General features: G+C 39.4%; 1 protein-coding gene across 2 annotated transcripts in view; it reads right to left on the bottom strand.

Annotated features, from left to right (window-relative positions):
• myo1ea (myosin IEa) overlaps positions 1 to 26,714 on the bottom strand; it is a 47,025-nt gene that overhangs the window by 18,115 nt on the left and 2,196 nt on the right. For both annotated transcript variants that reach the window (XM_058381727.1, XM_058381726.1), the window contains exons 2-14: positions 13,617 to 13,760; positions 12,216 to 12,305; positions 11,687 to 11,781; positions 7,744 to 7,831; positions 6,234 to 6,323; positions 5,192 to 5,323; positions 4,699 to 4,833; positions 4,284 to 4,416; positions 2,695 to 2,891; positions 2,506 to 2,586; positions 1,989 to 2,075; positions 1,773 to 1,856; positions 1,267 to 1,434 (exon numbers count right to left, since the gene is read on the bottom strand). In XM_058381727.1, the coding sequence (XP_058237710.1) occupies positions 1,267 to 1,434; positions 1,773 to 1,856; positions 1,989 to 2,075; positions 2,506 to 2,586; positions 2,695 to 2,891; positions 4,284 to 4,416; positions 4,699 to 4,833; positions 5,192 to 5,323; positions 6,234 to 6,323; positions 7,744 to 7,831; positions 11,687 to 11,781; positions 12,216 to 12,305; positions 13,617 to 13,760 (1,524 nt within the window). The remainder of the gene's footprint in view (positions 1 to 1,266; positions 1,435 to 1,772; positions 1,857 to 1,988; positions 2,076 to 2,505; positions 2,587 to 2,694; positions 2,892 to 4,283; positions 4,417 to 4,698; positions 4,834 to 5,191; positions 5,324 to 6,233; positions 6,324 to 7,743; positions 7,832 to 11,686; positions 11,782 to 12,215; positions 12,306 to 13,616; positions 13,761 to 26,714) is intronic.

Below are 26,714 nucleotides of genomic sequence, written 5' to 3' on the forward strand. Positions count from 1 at the left end.
TATTTCATATTATATTATATTATATTATATTATATTATTTCATATTATATTATATTATATTATATATCATGTCATGTCATGTCATGTTACATTATATTATACATCATTATATTATATACTTATATACCAGATTTGTCCAGTAAAGGTGAGATGTCATGCTACACAGGTGGTGTAGAGGTAATTATCATTTTTTTAAGAAAACCTTAAATGTGCCTAAAAGACCAAACCTCAACAAAACCCAATCTTCTTTTGGTCACTAATCTTCTTGTTGCCAATCTATTTTGCCATGTCTGCCCTGTTTTGCATGCGGATGAAATCTGCAAATTGTTATTAGTCAGACTGTAGCTTGTGACCGGTAACTGTAATGTTATAAGCAGTAACACAGAGCCACACACAAGCAGTACATTCATTCTGCAATTCCAAGATTCTTTTCATTTTGCTTTTATTTTTGGTTAGGGAGTTGTTCTAGGTAGGGAGTCTTTTAAAAAGAAATTTTGTGTTATCTGTGGAATGTAGCTCCATCAGTGTAACTCAAATTAGTCTGAAAGTAGTTATGCAGTACATGTGACCAAACCTCCCTCTGTCCCAGCATGCCTCATTAAACAAGGGCTATGTGTCAGAATCTCATATACACATGCTCATGCTCATTGCTTTTCTGTATACGTTCCCCTCCAAAAGTATTGGGATGGCAAAGTCGATCCTTTTTGGGTTTGAGGTCAAAAGGCGAATAGAAGATGAGAGATCATAATGATAGCTTTCATTTCCTGATATTTATTATTGTGTAATCACCTTACAAACCTGGCTCACTTGGTGGTAGATACTCTGAAAAGAGCTCGGAAAACAACTGCTGTGAGGTAAACGATTGAGCTCTGGGAGTAAAGTAAATAATGAATCAACAGGTCAGTGACAAAACCGCTTATAAAGAACCTGTCTGCTTCTATTAATGTGCAAAAGCTTGATATTTGTTGAGACAGCCAAGTATAGTAATGAATATAAAGGGTCAGGTGTGAATATTAATGACTATAAAGGTGTCAGTGAAAATGAGCTATAAGGCAACAATGTATTTAAAAACACATAGACATGATCTTCAGAGTAAAATTCTTTTGAGATATGACACTCACGAGAAAAACAATAAGCTTTATGTTATATTATATAAATTATTTAGATCACGTAGAAGACGTTTATATTGTATATGTGTATGTATACGCATAACATTTAACAGGCAGTGAATATACAGTGCATGAAGACAGATATCAAGGTTCTGACCTTCCCCGCATAGTGGTGGATTATAAAGCCTTGATTCCAGCTGTTGAAGTGTTCGTGGTTGTTGATCTGCATGCGCAGTTTCTGCAGCATCGTCTGGTCAGCTCCTTCTCCCTTTGCATGCATCGTAGCACATACGTCATCCAAGATGCACATGATGCCTGGAGGATTCTAGGAAAGACAACAGAGAAGAATCCAGCATGATCCACTGCCACATAAGTATAAAATGTCCAGCTCCACAAAACATCTTGCACTCGCTTCTTCTTGAAGTCATCCTCTGCTGTCATATTACTGCAATTTATCAAAAGCAGTGAATTCAAATTAGAAAGCTTGTCTCAGGGTATCTAAGAGCCATGGGAAATGACGGGAAGCTTGTGCCACTGGAGATACCTCAATTTGGCACTGTTTAGTTTTATTGGGCGTGTAAAAAACTGTTAAAAGGACAGAGCTCATATCCTGTCTGAGGAAAGCAGCCAAATAAAACCCAAATTCAGCCTCTTGGCACTTACTTTACTCTCAATGAGGTCACAGACGATCTTGTTGTTGAAGTACTCGATGGGAGTCCATCGGATCCCTTCCTGTACATATTCCTCCTAAAAGGAGAAGGGAATGGGAAGGTCAAAAAGAGATGGGAGACAAAATATATTGAGACATCTTGCATAAAAAGTTCAAAAAGTCACATGATTCATAAGCCAGCATGGTATGATGAAGCAAATATAGAGTACCTGCTCTGCTTTTAGTGTAAGCTCAATAAAGATCTGCTGCAGTTTCTCATTCACAAAGTTGATGCAGAACTGTTCAAATCCATTTTTCTAAAAAACACAAAAAACAAGTAGAAGAAAGAAACCAAATTTATGAAATTATTTTTACTTGTGTGCTTATTTATCACATGTTACACATTCACCAAAAACACAGAAAATTCTTACTATAAAACTCTGGAAGTTAAAGTCATTTACATGTATATTGTGGTTAATGTAATGTTTCCAAACACAGTCATTTTTGTAATCCAAGCAGGGAAGACAGATTACTGAGATTTTCAGTCAGAAAGAAAAACCCTGAATTTATCCAGGATTAATCCAGGCAAATAAAAAGTACCTCTCTATCATAACCCTGGAAGCACGACTCTTCAGATTCATGATTAAATTAGCATTTGAAAAATTTACATTTTGAAATGAAACATCTTCCTTAAAAATCTTCCTGAATCTGAAATGAAGAAAAGGAACATTATAAGAAACATTATACCTGGAAAATCTCAAATCCGTAGATATCCAGAACCCCAATATTCTCCTCCTGGTGATTCTTTACCATGGCTTTATTGATTGACTGAGAGAAAAAAGAATGACTTCTCTTACACATTTGTTAATCATTAGAGTGTTGTGAAGAACTCTCAGTGGAGTAATATGAGGAATATAGGACAAATAGGACACATACCTCTACCAGGTAGTCAAAGACGCGAGAATGCAGAGCTTTGGAGAGGGCATCACGTGTGAAACACGCCTGCTCCACGTTCAGGGTCACATCTATCGACTCAGATTTACCTCCCCATCTGCCGTCCATCTTACGGCTGGTGAGTTTCTCTTTTAGCCGGTCCTGGTTGATGCCCAGCAGGAAAGCAGGAAATGCCAGGACTAAGCAGAGGAAAATGACATAGTGAGGACAAAAAAAAAAAATATTTCTTTCTCCAAGAAGGGAAAAAAACAGTGGAAGACAAAAAAAAATCCTGATGCCTAATTTCATGATCTTATACACAAAGTCCTTTTACGGCAACAGCACAATTCTCCAGAGGACAAAGTGGAATGAAGAATTAAACAGATGACTCACAGTCAATGTTTTTATTAAACCACATCAAAAGCCAATAGAGGATACTGAGGCACGGGTGAGGCACGAGGCAATGCTTCAATCCTGTCTCCTCATCCGGTCTCTAACGTAGCCTAGCTGCTAAATCAATTTTCCTTTAGGAAAGAAAGCCTTCACTATCAGCAACAATAGACAGACACGCTCCGTCATTGCCTAGCAACTTCAACGGGAAATGAGGGTGTGGTCCAAACTGTGCTGCATTGGGGAAAAACTCTGGGACTGATTATATGTGAGTCATTCATCAACATACATTAATATTATTACTTGGAGTTTCATGATCAGTAGCACCTCAATCAGAAAAGAGTGAGTGAGTTAAATTTGTATTTGACTGACTGAAGCGGGAACACAATATTAACATCTACTACATGTAACATGTATTTCAACTTAGCTTTACTCAATGGTACATATATAAACAACTGGTTTGAAAATATGCCATTGAAAGAAAAATGCACTCTGATTGACAAAAACTGTAAAGTGTTTGTGTTTTAAGGTGTTCGAGTCATTAGTGGAGAAGCTCTGCACACATACTGAGGTGTAAATCTGTCATTAACCCATGCTGCTATGCCACTTTTCCATGATCTGTTTATACATCAGCTCTTCTGCATATGTGAAAGCCATTGGCAGCAGACAGGAAGTGGATTTATGGTGAACAAGAAACACAGATTAGGCAGCGATACTCCCGGCACTGTGGAGCTCTGTGTGAAAATCATTATGCCTCGCATGAAAGGATAGAAAGATGGATTAAAAGGGTGGAGGGAAGGACGAAGCAAACCGACGAGTACAGGGTGGGGACAAGGAGAACTGGAAGGGTGGGCTGGCGCAACAGGAAGTTCTGCTTTTCTTGGTGTAATTTTAGTGTATGATGTAATTCAACCAGACCTCTGAACCCTGAGGCAAACTTCATTTTCTGGGTTAATTCAGCATGGCTGAGCCTGACTGGCTCCAACCCCCTTTAAACACAACAAACACTCAACACAGGGAGATAGAGGGAAAATCTAACCGAAGTGAAAAGAAAAAAAGAAAGAAAAGAAAACAGAAACAGAGTGAAAATATGCTTCTTGTGACCCTCTAAAGAGCAACCAAGGACACAAAGCCCAGTGCCCAGAAAAAAACACAAAGTATGGCTTCACACATCCGAAATGAGAAGACGACTGTTTACTCACACTCCTCGCTCTCCACAGCGGCGTAGTTCCCAGACTCTTTGAAGCTGATGTTCCCCAGGTGAAGAATTCCAGCTACAATCTGCAGGACCATGGCATTGTCCTCGCCTGAGATCCCAATTACATCCATAGCGTGCTAGAGAAAAAGCGAAAGAGAAAGGAGGGTTTCCATTAACAGTGCACAATGTGTAGTTGTCACCGCCATTTCCCAGCCCATGTCCTCTAATTACTCCTGCTGTGGCTTTGGTAGTAAATAAAAACAGGTGTCTGCTCTGAAGTAGAAACAGAACGCTTGCACGAAAAAATAAAAGGTCTAAAAAGCAAGACTGTGGCTGGTACTAGCCCATTTCCCATAACAAACAGGTAAACATTTATATCTTTCTTGAAAAAATCAAAAATATAATAAAGTCCCACTCACCCGAGTTTCCTTAAAATCCTTTTTGTCATCGATGTCATCCACTTTGTAGGATCCTGACTGGTTGAGGTAAGAGTAGTAATCCAAGTTGGTGATTCCCAGAGTGCTTTTCTGATCCGAAGTGGCCCCTTCGATTAACTACATCACAAATTTGAACATTCAGGACATTTATATAGAACTTATAGTCTGGTGTTACAGAAATATATTGCAATCTTATATTACAAATAAACTACAAAACTTGCTGTGCTTTCATCACAGTGCACACTGCAATTTCAGTCTGGCCTAAATGTATCCCTGCTAATCCAAGAAAAAGAGGCAGTACAGATGTGTGGATGCTCCATCATAGCAAAGCCAGACAGGCTTGTTTCTCATCCAGAGAGATCACGCAGTAAACAGAATAGAGCCTTTCCTTCTTCTAAATTCCTCCACTGCTTAATCTTTCCCCTGTCCTCCTCAGAAAAGAGTTAAAAGGAGATCCCTAAAGTCTGGTTCTCACCTGGTAGAAGATATGAAAGCTTCTTTCTCCAGGGTTCCGTGTGACCACGCGAGATTTTTCCAACAGGAAGTTGGAGATTTTCCCGCCATCTGGTTCACCGCCGGAGCTGAACTGAATCTCAAAGTATTTGCCCTGCCAGAAGAAACATGCAGTGTTAAACAGTGTTTAAACAAAAAATATCCACACACACACACCTGCAACACATTGTCTTGTGTACTCAAGACCTAAAGAAAAAAGCCACAGTCAAGCAGGGTATGGCTGTGATGAGATTCCCAGCAGCACCGAGGCTCCTGAACTCACTGAAACACTATTCCTCCTCTAACTGATTCCTCGACACGGCTGTTCCACGTCTTATCTGAACGTGTCGCATCTGATTTATACCGCAAAACTAAACTGAATCCAGGAGAACAATAATAATACTGACATCAGAGATGGCCTGGAACTAAATGATGATTTTATTTAAATAATATTTTGGACTAAAGCTTTACTTTCATAGCTAAGAGCCTAAAATACAGTTCAGGGCTAGAGCGTCTGGGATGAATCTTACAGGCTTTGACTCAAGCTATTATTACAATCATTTTGCTCTTTGCTTTTATTCCAATACAAACAAATCTGAAACAGCCAACACATACTTCTGAAAGGAGCACAGAAATAGTGTGAACCCAATAGTGTCTACTGAGTTCACAATAGCTAGACGTAATTCTACCCTATACATGGTGAAGTATATCCATACTCATATATCAGCCGGGCGTCTAACCTGGATCCACCCTACACTCCTTCTCTTCTCTGTTTCCAGCCGTTGACTTCACCTGGCCCTGTTTCACACTCATAATGCAAACAGTAAGAGACAGGAGAGGGTAATAATAGGACTCCCTTGCTCTTGCTCTTTTTCTCCCCCTTTCTATTTTGATTGGAACTTCCTTCTGTTTTCTTTAGTCCCCATAAAGCTCTGGAAGCCTCTCAGCTTAGATTTGGTAAACCACATGATTTCAGGAGCACTCTCTTTTATCCATAAAGCCATGGCAGAAGGTAGAGTGCTTACGAATCGGCTCGAGTTGTTGTTCCTCAGCGTCTTGGCGTTTCCAAAGGCTTCCAGGAGAGGGTTGGACTGCAGAATGATGTCTTTGACATGCTGTGGAGAAAAAGAGAGTAGCAATGATGATGATGATGATGATGATGGTGGTGATGATGATGATGAGGTACTTTGAGAAACATATGCCTGCAATACAGTCTGCATGTCGTGGGACAAACTCTCACACACACTACACAGACACACACATACACACACACACATGCACTCACACACACATGCACGCACATCAAGTTGTCTCGCCTGGATTGCATTATCTGCTCCAAACCATCTGCAGATCAGGAGCACATGCATTTTAAATCAGCAACGAGATCGGGAAACACATCTTTTATTATTCACAGACGTTGTATGGTAGCATTTCTGGGGAGCTGTAAACTCAACTGCTGTCATTTGTGAAGAAAATCTGAGTGGAATTCAGGGGGTGGTCTAACGGCATGTGCAAACATACTGAAGGATATCCAACAGGTCAAAAGACGGTTAATTTAATCAATTACAGCAGTGTTTTGTTGGCATGTATTAGGAGAGATGCACAAATGATTTGCAATGGACAGAGATATCAGTCAGTGTTAAGAAAAGACTGATGACTTGATTGCAAGACAATTACATTCTATATAATTGAGTGTATTAGATAACACAAGCATTACTTGATGGTGATGAGTAAAGTGGCATTAATTGTAAATCAGAGAGAAAGACAGGGATGGGAGGGAGAGAAAGCGAGAGAGAGAGAGTGAGAGAAAGAGCGAGAGAAAGACTCACGCTATAATGGTCAGGGTGTAGTGTATCACTGGGAGTCGAATAACAAGACGGAAAAGGGAGGACGCCATGCAACCGTGACACAATGTGTCATATGAAGGAATGTACAAAGGCAACAGCACAATGAGCAGGAAGAAATAAAACACATTACACTGTTAATTCAATACACTGCTCAGGACAGCTTATACAAAACCATAACAGACATTTTAATGATGAAACTAAATACCATATCATCACCAACTCCAGTCACCCATTTATTTCCATATGCATTGACTGAGTGTGCACACACACACACACACACACACACACACACAGAAGTAGCATTACACATCACATTCTCATCAAACCAGACCAGATCTGCAAACTCTGCAAAGGTGACCTCATTAAATGTTGCAGAGTGGCATAATACAGAACACACAAGCTGTAAAATCACATAAGATTTTTTCCCTCAAGCTTTTAAAGCTGCATCTGTTTGCAGAATTGAATTCGCTCAAGTGCAAAAATTATTTGGGCCAAATGCACATTCTAATCAATTCCACCAAATAGATGAAATAATAAAAAGCTTAATAATAAATAAAACATACTTTACAGCAGCATTTATGAAATGGGGAATATCTTACGTTCAGTAATAAAAGGAACAGGAAGAATTAATGGCTCAGTATTAAATGAAGGTTTTCGCTGTCAGTAGAGACAGAGACGTTGGACTCACCTGTACACGAGGTCCTCCTCCTGACACTCTTGAGATGTAGCTCATAATGTATTTGGCTGCGACTGTCTTCCCAGCACCACTCTCACCACTACGAGACACAGAAAGAGCATTCAAAACTGCAGTTTCTCACACACAACAGGCCCACAGAGTGCTGCGTCATCAGAAAACTGAGAAAGCTAAGTACATTCTCAGCATCCATCAGGAGAGCTGACCGCTGTTCCACAAATAAACACTTGGAGCCACTATTTTAGGGAGGCAGGCACAAAAACAGGGAACACGCGGAACTATCTAAGGTTGAGGTCAATAAACTCTGACAAACTCTGAACCAGCAATTTAAATGCCTATGGATGGCACAGTTCTGCAGTGGGAATCCTTGCAGCCCTACGGCACCAGGATCTCTGATTTAATGCTGACACTTTAGACACTGGACACAAAATACTTCATAGACAATAACAGAACTCATAAAATAAACACTAAAATAAATAATAATAGTTTATTTATTTATAACAGCAGCTGTTGATTACTGTGTGTTCAGTAGAAATGTGACGGGGTATAGCAAGCTTACTAAGTGTTTACTATATAAATGACGTTAATGAAACACTCATTAAGTCAGAATAGTCAGAATTTCCTAATAGCAATGAGTTTGGTGGTTATTAGGCAACGCGGAGATTTCACATTACGCCAGAACTCATGGAAGTTCGGTTAGTGGTCAATACACACGTACATAATTTTCAGTTCAATTTTCAGAAAGTAATTGACCAACAGATTTGTTGGAAGTTCAGGTTCTCACTAGCGTAATCTTATAATCTTACTGTCATTACTAGCGTAATCTTACTGTCATTACTAGCGTAATCTTACTGTCATTACGTTGTGCAATTAGATTGTATGAATAAAATACTTGACAGTTAGGTGGTTTAGTGGTTAACATATTTGCCTTCCACCTCTAGAGTTATGGGTTCTATTAGAATTTATATTATATATATATATATATATATATATATATATATATATATATATATATATATATATATATATATATATATAAGTGCACAGACTGTTAATCTTTGACTTCAGTTACTGTATGATGCTGCAAACCGGTGATATCATTGTAACAGTAATCACAAAGCTTGCTGAATTAACAGAACAATTGCTATAACCCGACTTCCTACACATGGAAGACTTGTTTCCTGAGAGTATTCCCCATTCTTTTCCTTCCATATGACACAAATAGCCTAGTTTCATAAATTCACCATTATGTTTCAGTCACATTGGCTTTGACTCCTGCTTTGAGTTTGGCACAGCCCTAAGGGGTGATTTTATATATTTAATTAGTAATCCTGTTTGTAATACTTTTAAGAGCCAAGGCAGCTATAAGTTATTGGAGAAGGCCAGATGAAACAGTTAGAGACCCATGACGTTACACGACAGTAACTCTATACACCTTTTCATCTATTCTTTTCATCTGATTTCATTCTGAGAAGTCGATTACTGTGTTTTGCAGTTAGGGCTTTCATCTCTCTCTCTCTCTCTCTCTCTCTCTTTCTCTTTATGTCTTAGCTCATATACGTTAATACACAGCCACTGTTCACGCATTAATGTTCAAATCAAACATCACAATGCGCCAAGATGTTTAAATATTTCAGGATGTTTATATATTGCAAGATGTTTGAATATTTCAGAACTGCTAGTCTCCTGCAATTTTCAAAGAATGGCATCAAAAATCAAAAAACATCCAACGCACTGCAGGTCTGCAGGTTCGAGCTTAAGGAACTCAGAAAGACATAATGTAAACAACCGCTCACAACTGTGGTGAGCAGAAAAACATCTCAGAAAGTAAAACACGTTGAATCTTGAGGCAGTTGGGGTACAACAGCAGAAGACCACATCTGGCTCCACCCCTGCCTGCCAAGGACAGGACTCAGAGGCTATAGTGGGCACAGACTCAATGAAACCAGATAGCTAAAGCTTGGAAAAAATGTCGCCTGGTTGCCACATGATTGGGTGATTGGATAATTGCATGAATGTTCCCAATAAAGTGGATTGTATATGTTTATATGTACTTCTCTGCGACTCCACATCAACATGTTGGCTTTCCACTATGAAGGAAATGAGTAATACAGATATTGGCACTTCTCTAGCCGTCTCTTATTCCACACCAAGGGCTAGAGCTTCAATCTGGGAGCTATTTTTAATCCTGTTCTTTGGGAGTTCCCCATTGTATATTGTAATTACACAGCTAAAGACATTTTTCTACATAGATTTATTGGCCAAATATGGAGACAGAAACAAAGATAAACACCCGGGCTGCCAGTATTTCCTGCCAGCTTCATTCATCACACTGTGATGAAGCTCATTATGTCTTAGCCAAAACAGATGCAGTGCCACATTGAACAATGCCAGTGTTTTTTATTCATTAAACCAAACTGTATGTCCAATCTGGCCTTTTTTGGTGAAGTCACATGATGGACTGATAATGAGGTGACTCCTTGGGAATTACCTCTATTCTCTCTGTATCCTTACGTCTTTTCTAGTGAGAAACAATTTCCTCTCTAAATGGCTTCCTCCACTTGAAAAAGACTGTTTTTATGAAACAGATCCCCCAACTTCCGTCACCATTGTGATTGTGAAACAATGGAAGTCTATGCCATACTTAGGCCATCTGGTTATGTATGAGCTACATCAAAACAGTGAGCGGAAGAACCTGAGACCTGACCAAAAGCAAAGTAACTGAATCATAGGGCGCTTGTGCTCACAGAAAGAGAAGAATAGAAGCAACATGTTAGAAGAAAACAGAAAATTCCAACATCCTGTAGAGTCTCACAGTCTCGCAAAGACGGCATAAAAAGGAAGTCTTAAAAAAGAGATGAACTAAGGTGCTGGAAGACTGCAGTGAGTGCAAAGGCTCATTTCATAACTTAGATCTTTAATAGTAACTAGTGAATAATAAAAAAACACATGTGCTGTGCTGACCACATAATGCCTGATCAGCAGTTTCATGCAGGGGCTTTGTTTACTAATCTGACCCCATCACAATCCCATTTCCAGTTTATTTTTGTGGTCAAACTGTGCCAGGAACAGCCTGCTGGACAAACAGAAGAGAGGAAAATGCTGAAGCGTGAGCTTTTCGCCATGAGGTAAGCAACACAGTCACATCCCAAGCTTCAGCTGACCAGCAGACCACCAACACACACCAGAAACTAGAAGATGGCTTCCTTCCTTTCTCATCCACCTTCTCTCTCTGGAAAGTAGCGATGGAAAATTGTACAGTAACCATATACCCCAATCTTCAATCAGATTTACACTTGAAAAGTAATGAACACCACACTGCAGAATTTGGAGAAACTGAAAATGTTTTAGGACACAGCAAACAGCACATACAGGATTTTCTTGAAACTAATTTTAAGATGATTTTAGAAGAATGTACTTTTGCACATGTCTATAATACACAGACATGTTTTTTCAGCAGCAGTGTAGCCTGCAAGACTACTCTAGGTGAACTGAGGAAGCAGGAAACATGAAATTAAATAGCAGTTTCCCCCTCTGTTTTCTACCAACATGCTAGAATAAATATGCAAATATGCATGAAAGAGTAACTTGAGATGACACTGAGATGATCAGAAATAACACAACGCTGACTTCTTGAGTAACTGCAGGGACTGAGTGTAGAAAGTGGTGTAAAAATCACACACACTCCTTTTAGTTGGTCTCAAAGGGGACAGCCTTCATCCAAATCACCTGTTAAAGTGGCTGAGCCGGTCGATCCTGCTTTCCTCCCATCCATTAAGCACGGGTCATTAATTGTCTCCTGATATTTATTGCAGTAAAAAACCTGCCACGTGTGCATTATGGGTTATAGCTAAAAATTCATCATGGCCCTGCCTTTCGAAACAAAGACAACTCCCACGTGGCCAAGTAAGGCGAGTCAGACTATTTGTTTTCCTACCTGATAATGACGCACTGGCTTTCACGGTCAATCATCATGTTTCTGTACATATTGTCTGCCAGTGCATAGATATGAGGAGGGTTTTCATACTGAGCCTAAATGAAGAAAAGAGGGAATAATGAGAACAATGTATATATATATGTATATATTTATATAATAAATAGCATAATGACATCATTAACTTGTCTAAGAGGCCACCGAGCCAGGGTCAGCTGTCGGTGCTCAGACTATGCGACAGGACGCAAACAAGGTATTTTGCAGGGATGCTGAGAGTGACGTCGTTAGACAGGTCTGAGCTACATTCCCTTTACCTAAGAATGCTGTTGGTACAACCACACCTGGTTTGGACCACACCTTATTTCTTTTTTATTTCTTAGTTCTTCTGTGACTAGAGAAAATAATTACTAAAATGATTATTAAGTTTATAAATGTGTGGGTTTTGGAATTCACTTTGGGGACCATTTGGTTTCATAGTGTATATTTAATACAACATTTCTGAAGTGTTTTTCAATCCATATGTAATACTTACTGCTCCTTGGTACATCTCCACCTCTTTGTCCCCAAAGTATGGCATTTGTTTAAAAGGGTTAACAGATATGAGCACAGGTCCAATGTATGTCTGTGTATAAAAGTCAAGGGTTAAAAAGCACAGCTCATTAAATCATGGCCACCTTTAAGCATCCAGGAAGTCTGCTGCTTCTGCTGAACCAATACAAATGTGTAATAAGTTTTACTTTTCTTGGATAAGTATAAGAAGCATTCTAGCACCAGAAATGCCTCATGTGATGCAAGAACTATATTTAAATTAAAAGGTAAAACTGAGTAAACTGAGTAAGTCAGAACTCTTTTCTTTAGACTAACCAATTTTAGCATGCTAAAGCTGGCAAATCTAAAAATAAACGATGTTGATGATGATAGCACTGAGCATTTGTCATGTGGTAGCAGAGGAACTTCTGTCTGATAGGTCAGAGGTTTGCAAAGGCAGTACTGTCTCCTCTGACTAGAGCCGCTTGGCGAGCTGCTGCTCATTGCAAATAAAGGAAGCATTGAGCTTGACTCACGCTGACCTCAGTCCCATATGCCGCTGACTGCAACACTGCATCACTGTTACTATTTTCTGACCACAATCACAGCACTTAGTTTGGTTTAAAACTTCCAATGGGCCAAATCAGCTAAGAACCCTTAATCCTAATAAGGCCGGAGAAGTTTATGGCGCATGTGATTTCACTGGGATCGTTCAGCATTTCTTCAAAGGGTAAAAAGAGGTAGTGGATACATTATTATGATTGAAGACTTGAATTTTGCCACATACACTGACTATATACATTATGCAGCACAGATGTAATCCAAAACTGTGTGGCTTAGTTTTAAAACGTGAAATCCAAAAAGACCTTCCCAACCTGCTAGTAAAAGAATTACATCATTGATTAAAACCATGTTTGATGCTGTGAGAAAACTAGACTTCATGAGAGTCTTAACAAAGTTTTCCAATTGTTACTGACAATCAACAGACATGACAAGTCAGATAAACCATTCCGAATCTCAGAGTATATTGTATAAACTTCCGAACGGCCACACGCATATAACAAACTAACCTAATATCTGTTTTTGTAGATTGCTGGATCAGAGTGGCTTGGGCTGTAAATGTTTGGCTAAGCCTGAGTAGAGCCAGTCTAATCAAGATTTAATCTGTAGTGTGGTGGAACAAATCCAAGAGCAAAACTGAAGAAAGTGCGGGAAATCATTCTTCATCCAAATCTTTATAGATAACTCAATAAAGCCTAAAGAATCATTACAACATAACATATCACTCAAAACCCTGCTAATATATTACAGGAACTATTAAAATGACAAGGCTCTCATGTCCCTAGTTACCCTAGTGCCTCCTTGCTGATCTTAGCCCACATGGGGTTACATTGATAAAGGATACAAATATGTAGTCATCCATGTATCTCTTCTTGAGGTTTTCCACAATGGCGTCTTCGTTGATTTTGGTGAGTAGCACCATGTCGTCCACACCACTCTGCTTGACATTGTGGCTCTGCCAGTGGTACCGGTAGTGTCCCCGGCTCCCCTGTTAAAACACACACAGAACACATTCACACACTTTATTTAAAAAAGAAACCTTTTTTTCTGCCCACAGCACCTCAGATATTCTCTTCAGATAAACACAACCTTGTTTAACATTCAAAATTCTCTCACACAAATCTTCATTTGGATACAACACTGTACATTAGAGAACTGCTTTTCATACTGCATGGGTGTAATGGCTTCAGAGAACAACTAAGCTATTCTCAGTAATGTGTTTAGTGTATCTGGTTTTGTGTATGGTTTATATGAAGTACATTGCTCCTGCATGGAAAACAGCAGAGCATTGTTGAAGGTCAAATCAGCAAGATGTATTGTTTCCTATCTGTACTGACCTGTACAAGACCTGAATACGACCTGCATAGTCACTGTACAGCTGGCTTTAATGCATTTTCTTCATCAGTAAACATATTTCTAACCACGCCACAGACATTGCTGACAAAAAGTGTAAAAAGTGTCGGCTCAGTGAAGCGACCGCATCCGATTTACGGACACATTTGGGCCGCAGTCTATTTTCTCTGAACACAGAAGATGATGACTTCTTTTTCTCAAGAAAATTGCTGTGTCAGGCAAATTTTCCCCGTCCGCTGCAAACATTGCTTTTGATGCCTGCGTTTCTCAGATCTCAGGTCCCTCCTTTTCCTTTCTATCTGTTTCTCTCTTTTCATTTTGCAGCATACGCAGTGGGACATCATTCATCACGGTCATTCGTCATAGGCAATGAGCCAGTGTCAGCTCCGGCCACAACACAGCATGAACAACTTTACCCTTGAGATATTTAGACATTAAAAGCATCAATCAAGAGTTGCAAACACAGGCAAGAGAACATGCGCAGAAAACATCAGATTCAGTGTCATCTAAGTTTAACTATCTCTTCCTGATTTAGTGTGGTCTGTTTGAAGGCTTGGTATGTCCGTTGTTCCCCTTTAGTCCAGATCTCTGATTGCCATTTAAATCCTTATTTTGCTTAATGCATTACAATACACAATGGAGAAGGTCATGTGATAAAAAAAAAAGTAGAACAAAGTAGAGGGGATTTAATATTTTTCCAGTTCCAAATAAGCTTAAATAAACCCTGTTCAGGAGTAAATAAACTGATGTGGGGTAAATTACAGGAAAATTCAGCAGTACAAAAACCACTTGAGCACTTTATTAGACCATTATTAGAACTATGTTGGGGTGGTAGCGTTTTCTTTTCTCACCAGCTAAATAAATACCTCTCTCCTTTTACAAACTCCATCTTACACAGACAATGAGGAATGTAGGAGGCTTTGTCTCGCAATTTCGTTCCACAGTAAACACGTCCTAAATCTGAGCTCAAACAATTTTCCACATGGTAGCCATTAACGTGTTTTACAGCAGACATCACATCACAGGATGATACCTTTCTTCGGTAAACTAGTAGCGGGTGTCATTTTCAGAGTCATGTCGCCTCATTAGATGGGACCTCATTAGGATCTGGAGGAGGATGAGGTATAAACAAAAGGAAGCCAGAAAGCTTATGATTAAGCAAAAAAAAAAACCCAACTTAAATGCATGTTATTTATTTCAATGCTTCACTCCATTTTGATTTTGAGCTTATCCTTCACAAAGAGAGAAAACGAATCTCAGACCACCTGACACAATATCTGTCTGCTCCCTATTTTTTGTCTGGATTTCTTTGCACAAAAGCAGTGGAATGTGAGTTCAGCCATAAAAAATCTCTCTGAAGCCCAAATGCTCTTTAGGACTGTTCTTTTCCCACCACGTGTTCCTGATAGAAGTGAAGCCAAACCAGCAGCTCTTGCAAATCTCTGTATGGTACCAGCTGCTGCTTTTTGTGCCTCGTATTATAAAAATCATTAAAAAAAACCCTATTAAACCATACATTTTATTATTCCTTTATTTTTTTTTTTATTACCAGCTGGGATTATTTAATGAAGTTAACACCAATTAATACATTACTTATCTTCAAATATCATTGTACAATACTTTATTACTTTGTACTTTGTACAATACTTCTCACACTACTAGTTAAGTATAGGAGGACTGAACAACACTACAGTACTGTACCAAATGGCCCAGTTGAGGCTCTGCAGACTGCATGTTTGCATATCAGCAAGGTAACACGATAGTGTCCAATTCTTCATTTCAGGATTCAAAAACTCACTTAAAAGAAGACTCCTCCATTCAATAGTGACAAAGCAGCGACACCTGACCTAAGATATACTAAACTTTACGCAAATTAAGAATGATGTGGTAAAGTGACAAAATCCAGACAACTAACCTGAACGATTCCTGAGACCAATCCTAAGGATCACATGGTCTTTCCCCACTCGCACATTTGATGTTCCCAAACTCACATCAAAAATTAATAGCACATTATCCTTTCAAATATGACCTTATGTTAAATGTGCATAAGAAACAGTAGGAAGGAAACTGCAGCTTGGAAGGAAGTAGCAGAGATTGTAGGTGTCTCTTGAGTGTTTGTAGCTACTGCAGTTTGCTTGCTTTATTATTCTGCCAATGAAGCTGAACCCTACATCCCGTCCACTTACTATATGTATATAGTAGGTAGTGTAAATAGTAGTAATAAAGTAGTAGTAAATAGTATCTAAGATTAGAATATGTTGCCCTCAACTCCTTGCATGAAGGAGGAGGAGTTTTGTGACAGTTTGCTTCACTGCATTTTATATCTTCACTGTATTTTAGAGTGACGTAAATGAAATGTGAAAAAATACATCAAGAAAATGGTAAATTAAATGATAGTATAAATGATATAAATGATATACGATGATAGTATAAATTATATAAAGAATAATGAATGAAGAAAAGCTGAAACGCAGCCTTGTGTATCTATGCAACAATTACCTCTTCCATCACATGACATGTCTGTGTGCCCTAGTACTTGCATACTCTTTTGTTACACAATCAAATGTATTTACATTTTCTTTGCAAAAAGAGTCCATACTTTTAGTGACTAGTGCGTATAGGGATTGGGATTAGCTACTATCGCAAGCAAAAAGAAGGATGGTCTTTATACATCCACGAGAGACAAACTACACACAACAAAAGTGATTTGTGCCTAGAATAAACATTGGGTAAATAGCTGATGTCATCAAAGTGTAGACCTCAAGGAGGTCTCTTAGTCCCATTTCACTTAACACTGGGAGTCTAAACACTGGAAGCGCATTAAAATTTTATTTTCAGATTTATACATGATTATTTCTGCCACAAAAGAAGTGGCACAGTACTATAGCACCCATTCACCTGTTCTTCTGGAAAAAAACAAAACAAAAACTGATATTCCTGAGGTTCCTCAATATTTTTTGCCGTGAATGAAATATAATACCGCATTTACATATGCTGTGGCTTTTTAAAGCCTGGTCAGGACATTATTTAAAACTGTTCCACATCCAGATTTCAGTTTCAGAGAACAAAGTTTATCTTTAAAATCCAAGGACACATAGTCATTTTACAGAGACAGATTTGTTCCCACTGTGCTTATTTAGGAATGATAATGTTCTGTTGGGAAAGGGAGAGGTTGAAAAGCGGAAACACAAGAGGCAAAAGTTCAGAATACTTCTGTGGTTCGCCCAGGATCGGCAACCACTCCTTTTAGAAAGCGATAATGAGTCCGCCTGTTATGTCATACACATCCCATGGTGTCCTGATCCAAAAAACGGCCCTTAGCTATGAACCAACATTCGGCACAAGCCATTTAATATGAAGATCGGCTTCCATAAAAAGTAGGCAGCGTACTACATTTAAAATCGGCTGTTTTTAAAAAAGAAGGCACTGTGAAGTATCCAATTACAAACTACTACTTACCTCCTTCAAAACACGGCACTAAATGGAGGCCTGCAGGATGAAGGAGATGAAGCTGTACTGGGTGGCCTGATTGTAAGTGGTTTGCTAAATTTGGGCTGTGTGTAAGGAGTGTGTGACAGAAGAACGCCTACACTATCACCATCTCTTTGGAAGCAGCATGAACTTCACTGTGGGTCCAGGAGCACAGTGTAAATACTGGCTTTGGATTGCATGGCTCTTTATGAATGGCGTAAACCTTTTATTTATGTACATTTCAATGAGTACATTAGGAATAGGAGCAAAGCATCACTTGCAGCCAAATAAATGAAACAGTTCTTTTAGTCAGAAAAAGTGAGGCAGTTTTTTTCTGGTCTACAAGCCTTCGGGGTTGTGCATTCAAACCTATTAGTATACAAAATCTGAGAACCTCAGAATCCCGGCAGAAAGAAAAACTGAAACACTAAAGTCTGTTTTACCCGTAAAAAGGAATGAGGCTAAATTTTTGCAACATATTTTCCCCATAAAGTGCTGGAAGAGACCATTAACCCAAAAATGTAATCCAGCAGAAGTTGAAGAATTTCTGCAGCACCAGCCCCAGATCCATACAGTCTGGCAGTTCCCAAATGCAAATTCCATGGCCTTATATGGCGTGTGTGGAGCGGAGTCAGGCCGGGCACAGGAAATGGCTGGGTCTGATTCAGTATCACAGTCAGGCGGCACTTTTCCCCCTCCCCTTAAACTTCACTCCACTTCCCAGACATCTGGTTTTCACACCACCGGCTGTTTTTATAAAGTTTCTCGGAGTTGGAAATACTGAGACAGAACAGGTTATTCCCTCTCTGTAGTGACATTTTGTATTGAAAGGGAAGACTGATTCAGAGACAGCAGTCACTCTAAACACTCAAGCGTACACAGTGTGTGCCTGACATTTTGTATGTACAGAGCAAGTTAAATTGTAGCGCTTCAGTTACTCATCCATTTTAAAGCTTAATCCTAAACACTAAAACACCTGTTAATGTCATGAGCACTTCAGGAGATGCTCAGGAGATAGAAGAAGAAACCGGAAAACAATTATTTAAAAAAATATATCAGCTTCTTCTGGGTATAGAGACGGGTGGATGACGTGGGAAAAGAGAAGGTGGATCTACGATCTGTGATACAAAATGAAAATGTAAACTATATCGAAGCAATGAATTATGGATACAAAGCTTGGATATGAAACCATAAAGAGATTAACCTGGTTACATGGTTAAAAGTAGATCATATGTATTGTTCATGAGTGTTGGACAGGGTGAGCAAATATTTACAGAAAAATCTGTAATCATCTGGAAGTGTGACCCTTAGACTTTCGCTTCAGTTGCTAAGATCCTGTAGAGCAGTGGTGTCCAATCTTATCCACAAAAGGCCGGTGTGGGTGCAGGTTTTTATTCCAATCAAGCAGAAGATACATCTGATTCCACCTGTTTAATCAACTGATCTAGGCTTTCACTAGACTCAGTTGTGGCTTCTGCTCGGTTGGAAGTGAAAACCCACGTTGGCTTTTTGCATATTTGACTGGACTTCATCCCTACTTTAGAGGAAGAGTTTTTTAAAGAAGAAGTTGGCATTTTAGAATTACTCACTTCCTTAAACCCTGGGTCAATACCCAATCAGATAAATACCAACTTGTTACAACTAAGCTTTTTCCTAATTCAGTACTCAACTAAAATATATTAAGGTCCCTGCTTCTAAAGGACCGAATACGCAACTAGCATGACTGAATGGTGGACAGGTGCCTTTCAATGCACCATAAACCATTATAATGATTAGTTCATGGCTAGAAATGAGAATATTTGCTGTGATCATGTGGCGCTTCACATTATGACATTTGGCTAATGCCTGGGATCTGAACTGATGAGATCAAGATATCTGTTTTGATGATGAAGTGGAAAATACGTGCTCTGTCCAATCGTCTTTGCAGTTACTTGAGATGCCTTTAGGAAAATAATTTACATAAATCCATGTGACTGGCTGCAACAGAGGATCTGCTACAGAAGCTGTGATGGTTTCAAAAGCTGGAGTAACTCAAAAGAAGCCAGGTTTTTTCATACATCATTCGGTTCTGCTGCAGTATATTTCAAGTCTGCTGAATCCTTTGCTGGGTATGTGCACTGACCGTGGTCTGTTAGTTGATGATCATATATTCTCCATGGGCAATTAATTTTTAAGAGTTTTATCCACCTGTATTACTGTGAGATTTATAGAAGTGGCACTTATAAAATGGCTTTCTGGAGGGACAGAAATGATTCGGTGTTTGCAAACTATGAAAATATTCATTAACCCCGGTGTATAAACTTGGCAGACTGCATGGACTGGAAAACGTCTTACAAACAGCTCCAAGTTGGCACACAAGCAACCTCTTAGTCCTGAGTACTATCAGCTCTGTACAGAGTAAGGGGAATAATAACTCTAATCCAGTGCCAGGGACAGGATGCCAAGCTCATTCACTTGGACTAGGTGTGGTGTCTCTCCCACAGAATGTTACGAAGCAAAACAGAAAAGTTTTCACATTGAAATCAGGAACACATGACATGAAAATATTAATATCTGGGAAAACCCTAATAACAAGACATCCACTTCCGAACACACGACAGCATCTGTACAGAAGGTAAAGGTTTAAGATGATATTCTATCTGCCATCGTAATGCCGATATATTTATTTTATATCACACAAAGTTGCACAGAAATTACACACAAGGGCTTTATGTGTTTAATGGCATAACCAAAGAAAAATGGTAATGATGCATGAGGTAATGCTTCACTAAATATGGTGATAAGATTACTGAAGTTGAGAGAGTGTTGAGTGAGCCTGAAGGATGGATGGGTGGAGGCACTAGAGGTACCTACGTCTTCTCCAGAGACAATGCCAAGCTGGAAGTGTCCATAAATGGCTGGCTATTGCTTTAAAAACTCAGTGCCAACATTTCTAAATTCAGCCCAAGTTTTTTTTTTTGCTTCTGCTTTATCCTTTCAGCAGTGGAAAGGAAGCATGCAACAAATGGAATCGAATAGGGAAGTGAATTTGATGAGCAAATATGAGCGCCGTTTTAGTTCATTGCCAGACAACTGAATGAAGGTGAATCATTTCTATATCTGTATCTGTGACTTCCTGTGTCCTGTTCCTATTTGTCTAGGATGCAGATTTCATTCTTCTCTGTTTTAGTCCATAAGTATCACATGTTCATGCAGTAGAATGTTAAGTGCAATAGTGTCCTATCATATCCAGCATCTATAATCGAATGGTTTTAAAGCTTCGAGATAAACTATACCGGTTTCTTTATGCTTTATGTGTTAGGCAAAATTGAACTCTGAGCAAGCAGAAAGCACTTTTGTTCCCTTGGTGGTCAGAGATTCACATCCAGAGCTGGGAGAACCAAGCACTGTGAGAGATCTGTTTTTCCAGAATAAATTACTATGTCCGAATTTTACAAGTGACCACTTATCCTGTCATAGCAGAGCATAATCTCTAGATGGTTTAACTGCGTAATTTAAGAGACCAAAAAGCCAAAAAGCAAGCTTAATTCTGTGCCTATGAAATCTATACTACCGATTAGGACATTAACATTTTTAGTATCTGTGTGGACTATAGAACACTTGCATGAGAAAAAAATCAAGCAGTCGCCCATTTACTTTTGCAAAAATTGATCATTAATAGCATGTTATGATGGATTTATCACAAAAACACCTTCTCAACTTCAAATCCCAGCTCATTAACATGGGGTTGTCTTCTCAAGTACAAGTTCCTTCCCTGGTTATAGAGTGATATTAAGTCAACATGGCTGCACGCGGCATTATAAATAAACAAAGGAACAATTTAAATGAGGTAAGATGTATAAATAATTATGTACCTTATATCAGTCAACATACAGACATTTTTAAATCTATATGCTGTTTGAGAAGGAAAATATAATTTATTCATCATAGAATGCAGGTTAAAAATGAAGAAAATGAAGGCATCCCTGATAAATTTACCTGGGTGGAAAAGGACATCGTCCAAACCTGAGTTTCTTCTGAAATTAATATAAAGGCATTAGCCTTCACCCTTCCCTACTATTAGAGAAAAGCTGGCTGGATGTTGGGAATTGGGGAGAAATACTGTAAAATTTCATAACTGGGCACATAATGGAGGCGTAGTTTCCAAGAACAGAGTTAATTGCTCAAATAATATAAGCACTTGGTGTTAAGTAGCTCAAATAGCTGCTTGAGCAACTCCAGACCAGAAGGAGTCAAAGCTTGTGGTCTCCATTAATTGTCCCCCTTTAAAAAAAAAACTTGAACACAGGACTTTCCCAGATCAAAGCCAAACTTGAAGTGTAAGTGAAAAAGAAAAACACTAAAAACAAATTGGCAAGTAAGTCTATGTGTGTAAGCACGTCTGGAGCAGTCTTTGAGGTATTTAAGCACAGACCAAATAAAACTGATTCAACAAAAACAAAACATTGCTGAAACAAAGGAACAAGTCCACTCTTCAGGAGAAGACCAAGAGGTTGTTGAGAGCTCCAGATTTCGATGAGTATGAGAGATATTTGAGACACAGAGGGAGGATAAGCCTGGGGACAGACTGAGAGTGAGAGAGAGAGAGAGAGAGAGAGAGAGAGAGAGAGAGAGAGAGACAGAGAGAGAGAGCCTAGGAGTACTCATGATGATAATCAAACATAGCTGAAGAAAAAGTACACACATGTGCAAGTGGATGAAGAATCATTTTCTATTTCTGACATGGCCAAATAAACAACATCTAAAGGAAGCATTTGCTTTGAGGACTTGTTTATGGCCTATAAAGGAGCAAGCATGTGTCCTGCGAAAGACCCGCCTTACTGCAAGCCTTCATCTACTATACATTAATAACCATCGCCTCATAAAAACCAAACAATCTAAACAAATTTTCTACACATTCATAGACACACAAGCACGTCAGGGCCATTTTACTAGGCCACATGACAGGCTCCTAACGAGGCTGTTAATCAAAGGCAGGCGTGTGTGGGAACTTGATTAAACTAAATGACGCGTCCTGCCCTCCCCTTAGCTGTCTGCTTTCAGCCTGGGTCTGCCCAAGAGCTCGAGTCACAACGCCTTCCACCTAACCAGCCTAACAATGGGCAGTGCATACTTGAAAACAGAAACGCCCTGTTCATTAGAACAGTAATGGAAGGGCCAGTTGGACTGGTCCTCCTGGGTGATGTTAAGAGGCAGATGCTTGTGAACCCTGATATGGTGCCACTTTGATAACTGCCGAGCTTGACGCTTTGAAGGGGATCTCTGAACACTACTGCATGCAAAAAGAAGAAATGCTATGTAGGGGCTGGCAGGAGTGGCTTGCTGTGGCCTGGACTGCCCTGTGTGTGTGTGTGTGTGTTTCTGACGATTAAGGGAAAAGTAAACAGGTTGCGCTTAGGAATGCTGCCGGTTTCAAGCCCTTACTAACAGCCAACAGGAACTGGGCACAGTGTGAGGAACGCTGCAACAGCTCTCTGAAAACTCCCTTTAAACAAAGCTTCTCAGTGCACAGACATACGCTTGGGCATGTATGACAAATTGTATCATTTTTCCTTCTCCAACACATTGGAATTGACTTGTAATTATTAAAGAAATTATAAGCCACAAGTGTGCTGGAGCAGGGAAATTACCAAACATAGCATTGGGTTTGGGAAACATTGGACAGCATGTGTAGATACCCACAGAAACACACACACACACACTATATTTTATATATATTTATAGATAACAAAAAAACATCTCAACGGTTCAGCGTGTTGGTGGCAACATCATGCTTTAGGGCTGTTTTTCTTCAACCAGAACTGGAGCATTTATCAAGGTGGAAGGAGTCATGAATAGATACAAATACTAGTCAATTTTAGTGCAAAACCTTCAGGTGTCTGTTCGTAAGCTGAAAATGAAAGCATACATGCAAATCAATATGAATGACTTAACCAAAAGAATATGAAGAAAGTGCAATAGCTAAGGCCCAGACCAGAATCCAACAAAGAAATCTGTGAGGTGACCTGAAGCAGGCTGTGCACAGGAGATGCTCTTAGAATTTGATGGATCTGGAATGTTTTTATACGAAAGAATGGGAAATATTGCCAAATTAACATGTGCCATGAATCTTACCAAAAGAGTATTAGTTTAGGAGTGTCCGTTATGCAAACATGTTATAAGAGCTTTAAAGCAGAGATGAACTGAGCAACCTACAAAGACAGAAAAAGATCAGAAAAGATAAGATGAGGTCTTTGCCACGTGCATTTAAAACTTTCCCTCATCAGTTTCTGACTCATGATCTTAATCCAGATCCTCTATCTATCATCTGTGAAATGTGACCTCTACAGTGTAATCACACTGAACCCTTTCTGCTGAATAGTTCCTGGAATAGCTGACAAGTAAGGAAAAACGTGGCAGTGTGAAAATGACTCAAGCTTGTGCATCACTGACAGAAACACACACTGCTGTAAGATCCTCCGGGTGGGACGTGGATAACAACAACAACAAAAAAAAGCTTTCCTGCTGATAAGATATTTCAATCAACCTATTCATTTGTGTAAATCTGGCTATTGTTGTACACTCTAAATCAGCTCTAATTGTTCACACAGCTCTATGATCAGACTTCCTAAGGGAAGTGATGCAGGATGACTGTTGTGTTGCTGTGACTCACAATGAGCTGGCCAGAGGTGGTCTGGTGATTAGGACACATTAAGAAATTGCACAAAGACGGAAACATCGAGCTCAGGGGATATGAGATTCACTCAGATTAACATTACATTACTTGGGAATAGATCAGTTATATAAATTCCATCCAGACAACGCAAACACCCATGGCCATGAGTAATCCTGTAACCTGGGAAGCATATATGCAAATCCAGCCCTGATGTGCTGCTGCATTTGAAGTCAGGATGTGAAAATATGAAAACAGCAGTTTTCGATCTTTGTGTAGAAACGAACAGAACAAGCATTTGTCCTGTAGCACACCCAGGCTGGATTCTCCCTCAAGACACAACCACAATAATTTCCTTCTTAGTCCTAACAAGGAACAATGAACCAAACACAGGTTGGGGTTCAAAGGTTAAAGACACAGTAGCTCTCATCTTATTTTTACCCATTAGCTGAGTAATAATACCAGATACAATGTTATTACATTAACAATATATAGCATATGCAGTGGCATATATATTCTCACACGTATGAATAAAGGCAATAATCTATATAAGTTTGAAGAATAAAAAAATGACCAAAGATGCTTTTACAACAACAGGGTGGTGTGATGCAGTCTGAAACAAAGCTTCCTTACTGTCACCACCACAAAGGTTATTATTTTCCTACACTGGAAATTTCTATTCCTCTTATAGCAAGTATTTTCATCAGACATCTAACGTCAAAGATTCTCAACTTAATCCATGTGATCCTCTACAGATCTGAGACTCTGCTTGTGACTGGACATTCGGGCTGTAAAAATAAAGATTCACTTCTGCTCCGAAGGATTACTGCAAGTCTGCATTCGAAATCTGAAACTTTGCAGATGCATATCACTTTAAAACCATTTTAAAACCAGAGGATTTCCCAGTGAGTCAAAGGACTTTGTCACAAAACCAGTTAATCAATAGTAACGGGTTTACTGCACTACCTGCGGTTTGACCTTGGATTAATGGCATGCAGTGAATTTAAGGTTCATCAGGTACAAGATTGAACACCCTATGAACTGTGGGTAAAGGTGGGGGGGGGGATTAGCTGGCCTACTGCAGGCCAAGACAAAACAGCCTTTAGAAATGTTGTAACCAATTCACTTAGCCACAAACGTCTTGCTAAAGATCTTGAGTTGCGTTTCTCCAAGAGCAACACCTTTCCCTGAAAGAAAATCTCCTCTGCACGAAACATTCAAATATTACGCTGTTTTTTTTTTCTTCAGATTTTTCCATTTGTGACGAAGATACGCCAACTGTTGTTCCTGTGTGGAACTACAGAGCAGTAAATAAAACTGTCGTGGATTTGCTGGTTTAACTTCTCAAGCACTAAGGCTGAACCTCTGTCCAAAATGAGACAGGGAGAATACAGACCATATACCGTTTCTGTTATTCCATTATGAAACATGGGGTTTTTATGGTTTGGCTAGAGGGAAAGCTACCATAATCTCTTCCAGAATATGGCTAGCTTGCCTTAAAACAGAACTAGATCAGCAGAGTAAAAGCTGCGCAGAAAAACGCCATGGGATACGAACCTCGATGTTAGGACGGAGCTGATACACAGCGTGGAACTAAATGCAGCATGTCGCATGGAGCACGCAGGGGAAATGTTACTGGCTTCACATTAGAAAAAAAAACTAAAAATAGAAACTGAACTACTAAAGTATTTGTTTTAGTCTATTTGAGGTTTCGTTTAAAAAAAAATCTGTTTTAAAATCAAGGACTGCCCTAGGACTTTTAGTCATCGAACAATAATGGTTTGACTCCAAAAAGCAAAACGCTAGGACTGAGTTCAGTCTGATTCATCACATATCCAGCAAACTCACTGAAGCCTGGAATTGTTTTAGGGAAGAAGACCAAGAAAAACTTACATAATTGATCAAAATGGTTGCTAAAAAAATGGCATCTCAGCTCTGGTGCTTCATGAATGCCACAGCTCAGACACAGAGGCTGAATTCCTATGTAGCCTCTTGGCAGAACAAGGCAGAGAGCAAAAATTACGTTTTTAAAGTAAGTGTGTGTGTGTGTGTGTGTGCATTGTGGGGAGATGGGGGAGCCATCTTAACGCAAAACATATGCTGCCATACTGACCTACTATTCAGCATCCAGAGAAAGACACAGAGAAGGAGAAAGGGAAGAGTTAGAAGACAGAATGTGCAGACCTTCTTTCTGCTTGCCATCCCAGACAGTCCACGTGACTGCTTTTTTTCACACACCAGACAGTAAATCCATCTCAGTGTGGCCAAGATTTGCCTTTAAGGCAAAAAGAAAAGGGACAAGAAGACTGGCAGTTGTTTGGTTAGCGCTGGTGACAGTGTGTAACCTTCATGCTCCCCTATGAAGGCCACATTAGTCTTAAGCTCTGTACACAGATGTGGATCCCATCTCTCAGTGACGTCATCACTGTATCCAAGGACTACTTCTGGTTTTGTAAAACAAAGCAA

The sequence above is a fragment of the Hemibagrus wyckioides genome, linkage group LG27 (assembly GCF_019097595.1).
Source record: "Hemibagrus wyckioides isolate EC202008001 linkage group LG27, SWU_Hwy_1.0, whole genome shotgun sequence".
NCBI lineage: Eukaryota > Metazoa > Chordata > Actinopteri > Siluriformes > Bagridae > Hemibagrus > Hemibagrus wyckioides.